At 42.0% G+C, this 6,950-nt stretch overlaps 1 protein-coding gene across 1 annotated transcript in view; it reads right to left on the bottom strand.

Annotated features, from left to right (window-relative positions):
- Window positions 1–822, bottom strand: part of LOC127006544 (apolipoprotein D-like) — a 10,697-nt gene extending 9,875 nt beyond the window's left edge. The window contains exon 1 of the mRNA XM_050876513.1: window positions 644–822. Within this exon, the coding sequence (XP_050732470.1) occupies window positions 644–757 (114 nt within the window). The 5' untranslated portion in view covers window positions 758–822. The remainder of the gene's footprint in view (window positions 1–643) is intronic.
- Window positions 823–6,950: the final 6,128 nt, after the last annotated feature.

Raw genomic sequence — 6,950 nt, 5'->3', positions numbered from 1 at the left:
GGTTTGGACAGTATAGGGATGAGCATGAGTAGCAAGTCGTGTGCAGCGGGGCCGCGGGAAGAGGGGAGGCATGCAGTTAGCAAGTTCAAAAGAGCAGTCAGCATGAAAATATAGATAGAAGATAGAAAGAGAGGCAACATGGCTGCGGATTTTAAGAGGTAGAAATTTTCAGTATGAGGAGGAGAGCTGATGAGACGAAGAGCCTTAGACTCCATTCTGTCAAGGAGAGCTGTGTGAGTGTAGCCCCCCCCAACACACGAGATGTATACTCCATACGAGTGCGGATATATATATATATATATATATATATATATATATATATATATATATAGATATAGATATAGATAGATAGATAGATAGATAGATAGATAGATAGATAGATAGATAGATAGATAGATATAGATATAGATATAAATGGTAAATTTGTGTTTCAGGAGGAAGTAGGCAAGAACTGGTTCACTAATAGGGTGTTGGACGAATACAATAAACTGAGCAGATATGTAGTTGAGGCTTACACAACTGAAAGCTTTAAACCGAGGTTATAATATAAATTGGGGAATAATCCAGTTTCAGCAGCTGCTATGTTTGACTTCTTTTAGTCTCTTTGTATCCTAGTCCTAGGGTACCCTTGTGTAGTACTTACTGGCGTCACCTCGAAGTCAGTCTTGGGGGTGAACTCTGGGCAGGCACCGGGTTTGAGCTCTTGGCTGAGGCACAGGCCGAAGCCTGCCATGCAGAGCAGTAGCTTTCGCAGCATCTCTACAAAAGCGTGTGCAGGCACCTTTCAGAGGAGCAGTGATTGATGCAGGGCTGGCTGGTCGAGAATATATAAGGTGCGAGTTGTGGAGTTGTGTAAGGTGGCGCGGCGTTAATACGTAGTAATTCTTAGGGAACTCGACCGTGGGAAACACGATATGTGATATTGTGAATAAGATAGAACGTAACCCATGGTAATACGTAATTCGTGAGATAGACCTGATGTCGATCACAGGTCATACTGAAATCATATCAAATAGGCGAGATTTCATACACTTGCAAGCTATCCATAAAATCGTTAAAAGGGGTCAGTTAAGTCAGTGCTACCTCGCCTGGTTCAGGTCAGTATCTTTTGCTAATATTTCTGTGTCATGACACAATGTAAAGCTCTGTATTGTTCACATACTATGTGTAAGAGAGTTAAGAATAATTAAGCTAGGAATGCAACAATATATATGATTTAGGCTTTGCTTCAAAGAACCATAAAAGATGGGATATGTATTTAGCTGAGGTCATGAATTTTTTCCTCAGTTTCACGATACGCTTGGCATGTACGGCATACAAAATAGAGGACTCTTTGTCCGAAGCCACATCACAGGAATAAAGGAAAACTATAACAACGAAGTTTCCTTGTCCTGCTGGCAGTCCATGCATGTTTGTGTGTCTGTGTAAACCAGCCCCCAAAAGGGTGACTACTCCATGTACGCTTCACATACAGTATTAGTCAGTCAGTATCCGGAAAATATTCCACTGGGAGCTGTGTAAATGGTGGCAAAACATGTCTTTACGTTCGTATTTAATACCATTATGCTAGCTCTCCAGTCACCCCATGCAAGTTACAAATAAAAGAGAATCTTCACCGTAGGAGATACGAATTTCGTATGCACTTAGGGTGTTCATAGCTCCTTATAGTGACGGATTCACAAAGGCACTGAGGAGCAGACTACGATGACTCGGCTGTGTTTTTCGGTATTTCCTAACCTATTTATTGCGCCACTGGAATACCCACCATCATGTCAGGTTCTCATCGCCCTACTAAGAATCATATAACATCAATGAAACAACGTCATGTCTGGCTCGCTGCCTGTTCACATGTCACCCAACGTGTATCATGCTGGCCAAGGAAAGCTGCTATCCTCCCTCCCTCCTCTCCCGAATAATGCACCAACAGGGGGACAAGGAGTGCACGTGGCGGCACCTGCTGGGCCGAAGCAAATGTGGCCACCGTGAATGTGGATGAGAAACATGGCGCTATCTCAGAAGACGTCGTAAAAAAGGTTGTGCCCCGCGAAGTGAATGTCCCCATTTCTTGAGTAACAGCTGTTGGGTACGAAATCGCGAATATGAAAACATAATTATTATTAGTTTTAGCTACATGGCCGAGGGAGCTAGTGGACTCTCACATGACTTCGTCTCCCTGCACATGTACACTGGTGTACGTCTTCCCAGGATTCATTGTTCTTGAAAAAGTATAACAGTAGCTAAGCATCGAATCAAAAGTATACGCATGACTCGTTGTTGTATTAATAGTTTGGTTCAGTTCAGTTCAGTGCAGTTCGGAGGGATTGCCTTTGCAACGGCCCCTCCTCTTGGTTTTCTTAGGGTTGGTTGTTCTGCCTTCTCATGCCTTCAAACGTTTGTCCCAGAATTCTTGAATGTAATATTTAATTTCTTCCTTTCTGTTTATGTTTTCAAATAATAGTTCACTAAGAATATTTTCTTTGTATGGTTGGCTAAATAAATCACATTTGTTTCTATTTTCTTGGTATAAACTGCAATATAATAAGAAATGATGTAGATCTTCTATTTCACCCTCGCATTCCTTGCAAGTTGTGTCACCGTTATGAAATCTGTTTCTATCATTGAGGGCAACTATGTTGGCTCTACACCTAAAAAAATGTCACTGATGGGGGCTGGTTGTCGTAACACTTTTCTTCCTGAATCTCTGGCTTACAATTTCTGTATAGGGCAGCGCTGCTTTTATTTAGAGGTTCTTCTCTCCAATTCTTTGAGTCCCATTCTTTCACCATAGATTTTATTTTTTATTTTCTTAATATTTTCATATTTAATTTTCTTAGACCTGTTTCTCTTGTTGTTTGTTGTAATTCTTGCACCCACTTATCATTTTTTAAAAATTAATTGCCATTTCCTTATAAACTCTCTCCACCAGCAAGCCTTCCGTGTTTAGTAAATAATTTGTAAATGTTTTTTTTTTTTTTTTGGGGGGGGGGGATGGAGGGGTATCTACACCTTTCGGAAAGATGGAGAGAAGCGGCCGTAGAATTTGCGATCCCCTCAAATCGGGTAGAGTATGGGGTAAACCAGTGACATCTCAAGTAATGGACGGCGGTCTTTTGATTTTGCGGCGCCCTTGTCATTAAGCCGCGAATTTTGGAAAATCAACCGCTTTGATGCGAATCGCCATAACTCCCTTATTTCTGGGGCTACAGAAATGTTTTTGGTATCAATCGACGGCAAAATAAAAGGGCTATATTTTTTTTTTATAAGCGACCGGGCTTAAAAACCGACTCGAAAGGGTATAAAATCGAATAAATTCGCAAAAAACAACTCTGAAAAAAACTATTTTTGAGTTCCCAACCTTGAAAGTTGAAACCCACTCATTTTTTAGAATTTAAAAAAACATACTTAACAAATAATTCAGCCCAACCAATGTACTTTCCAATGTGATGCATAACATTTCCCTACTTCCAGTGCTCTTTCGTGTTGTTGCTGTGCTCTTTCTTGTTGTTCTTTGAGTTCTTGCTGTGCTCTTTCTTGTTTCTTCTCCTGTAGTCTCAAGGCTTCCAAGAGTTCAGTCAACACGTCGTCCCTCTGGGCAGCTTGGGAATGAGTCTCCATGGCGAAAAAACAAATGCCTACACTCCTGACGCCAAATGTTATGCCGGACGTGTTACTTGGGTTCCGTGTCGCCGTCAGGAGACTCAGTGGGAGGGAGATTATGTAAAACACCTTGCACAGCTTCTGAAGTTTAATATTCCTCCTTAGTACAATTCACTGACTCGTCACTGACTACTAGCTGACTATGACTTACTATGACTGTGACTAACTCCTCTCGCCCTCTTCTCATATATATATATATATATATATATATATATATATATATATATATATATATATATATATATATATATATATATATATATATATATATATATATATACCGAACAGTACAGTCTACATAGAACGTTGCATTATGTTCGATCATACAAGAATGAACATGTAGCAAAAGCTGGGCGAGTTGGCAACACTTCCCGCCTGGCGCCTGACCGTGCCTCGCTGGGCGCGGGCGGAGCCTTACTCCCCGCACCCTTGCTTGCTCCTTCCGGAGTCATCCAGAGGCCCATAGACCCCGGGGGAAGCTTCCAGCACAACATTAATATTTCCCCGAACTTTAAAATATCAGAAACGATCGAGTAATTATGATGGAAACGGTTACCAGAGTGATGATTAGCAAATACAATCTAAAAATATAATGTGTTAACTTTTAGAGTGAGTTGGGTGTGATTCTAGAGTTTTACCAAGACAGGAATGGCTCACCAAAAGCTAGCTTCTGTTCATCTAAACTCGTGTAACACGTCCAGTCTATTAGACTGTGGCCTTGATGAGACTGTGAAATATCCATTGTGAGTCTGTTATAACAGCTACAGCCCTGTGGGAGAGATCACATCCATTAATTTTGGCTATACTAAGAGCGACAGCTTCCCTCATCAGCTTCGATGTCTGGACATGATGTGAACGATTGTTTCAGTCCTTGTAGCTGTTTCTCTCACAATCATTTCCATAGACAGTACAAACCGATGGTTTCCTCCCAAGACGACTGACTGTTAGCACACCTCTGTCTTCTCAGTGGCCTTGCAGTTGATTTATAAACTTTGTATCTACTCTGTGGCATGTTACTACAGCCGAAGTCTAGGCAGCAAGGCATTGCTACATTAATAAACAGCCGAATCCGCTTCCAAAATAAGTAAAATTAAAGTCGGCGCGGTGCTCGACGGGCCATTAATGGCGCCTAGCAGCCTGATACACAGGGCCGCCTATGTCGGTGCTCTATCAAGGGACTCTAGCTACGAGATGTGAGGTGACGGGGCAAAGGTGGCATGGTGTGGCGCACTGTCGGTACTTCCCATTCCTAAGTTCCCAAGGCCGAGGGGGGACGAATGCTCCAGCAAGTTGTAATAGAATAAGCAGTATGTCACATATAGTTCGTCCTTTCCACATGATGATTCAACGTGTCATCATCCGGTGGGAGGAGTGCCGCACCCTTCTTCTCTTGTTTGTGCCAATGGACCGTATTGGCTATACAGTCAGCGCCACACGTGGCCACTCAACTCCAAGCTGAATTTTCCATAGAGTTCAAGTTATAGACAAGAGTCCGTCGCCCCAAGCCGATGATTGCACACACTTCACTCCTACCCGATTTCAGTTTTTCTCCATGTCAAATAGTAGAGTCAGGAAATCGGGTAGGAGTAAAGTGTGTGCTTGGAGAGGTGGCGGCACCAAGGCCTTGTATCCTGGAGGCAGCCTCAGACGCACTCTAATACATAACTTGAGTTCTATGGAAAGTACTCCTTTGACAGTTCACTGAGTGGCCACGTGTGGCGCTGCCTGTATAGCCAATACGGTTCATTGGAAGCTCTGGCCTGCCCGTAAGTAATATATGAACTCTCACCTTAAACTTTGGAGATGACGAACCGCCAGATCAGCCCCATGTCCACGAGTCTACTGCAGTTCCTTGGTTTCTCAGCAACTGGGTCTAGGTTAAACAACATCAACAATTTGCTCTTAATAGTTTTGCGCATTGACCCATCAACATTGTACATTGATAGGCACTCTTGGGTCACTCGCCCCTCAAGGGCTGGCTCGATCAAGTTGTAGCATACCTGACCCCTCTGCAAGGTCTACCAGGGTCACCAGCCCAGACCTCTTCATCTGGGCCGCCTTCATAGGTGCACCAGATGGGGCAGATATTATTTGCTCACTTGTAAAATTCCCTTTCTTATTATTGTGAATGACAGCAGTAAGAGGTTTGGTCTTGGTGAATACTCGCTCTTGGAGGAATTTTTCAGACTGAGTTTGTCCATCTAGAAGTGCCATCTTGAAGTCGTGGACAAGTTCAGGTGCGGCAACCAAACCAAACTGTAATGGCCTCAGTGTTGATTGGGATTCATCAAATGGCTCAGCTTAAAATTCTGCCATGCATGCCTGTAGGTTTTGAACTGCCTGTTCATCTATTTTCACTCTTGCTGGTTGGCACTCAATGGCTCCCTTTGGTGACGTTGGCACTTTAGACTCCGATTCACAGCAGCTTTTAGCCTTGCGACATTGTTTGCATTCCTGGTCGTTGAAAAGAGTTGCTTTTCATTGTGTAGAAGCTGAAGCCATCCTTGTTTCAATTCATGGTCGTTTCTATCCAAAAATCCAGTGGCTGGCCAGGGTAAGGTAGCCCAGTCATTGATTGTGTAAAGTGATTATTGAAAAAGGTCTTTTGCTCAACTGACAATGAAGACAGCATCACTCAATAATCTTGCGCTATATGAATATACATGTAAATAACAAAGATAATTATGCGAAGTTGATGCGTTATAATAACCACATATCATCAATATTTTCTTGTTTAATTTTTTTTTTTTTTTTGTGACCATGGAGTGGTAATTTTTGCAAGTTTAATCAATAAAATTCTGTAACCTGTTAACTCTTATAATAAAATGTGTGAAGTTTTGTCACCTATGACTCAAGAAAGCATGAAGAGAGCTTTCGTTAGAGTTCATTCGAGAGGAACTGCAACAAGATAAAAAAAAAATTGTGCTGAAAATCAGCTGTTATTGAAGATTTAAAGGTTAAAACTCAGTCATATCATAAAAGTAACTTCAAATATGAATTTCTCAAACTTCAAAAAAAAAAAAAAAAAAACTATATACTCAACAGCAGTGTAGGCCAAACCATTGAGAAAATACTTTTCAAAATGAGAAGCGGCGGCCATTTTGGATTTTAGGCTTTCATGGATTCCCCCCAAACTTTCTCGAGGGACACCCTCGCTTATTCTCTTATTTATTCTTCATAGAAGATAAATCGACCGAGAAACGAACTTTCGCTCTCCACGGTCATGGATCTGTCCAAAATGACCCTACTTCAGGGCCCGTATGACATCTGGGTTACCACAGTTAGCCTATCTG

The sequence above is a fragment of the Eriocheir sinensis genome, chromosome 33 (assembly GCF_024679095.1).
Source record: "Eriocheir sinensis breed Jianghai 21 chromosome 33, ASM2467909v1, whole genome shotgun sequence".
Classification (NCBI taxonomy): domain Eukaryota; kingdom Metazoa; phylum Arthropoda; class Malacostraca; order Decapoda; family Varunidae; genus Eriocheir; species Eriocheir sinensis.
This window is presented reverse-complemented; position numbering and strand designations above follow the sequence as displayed.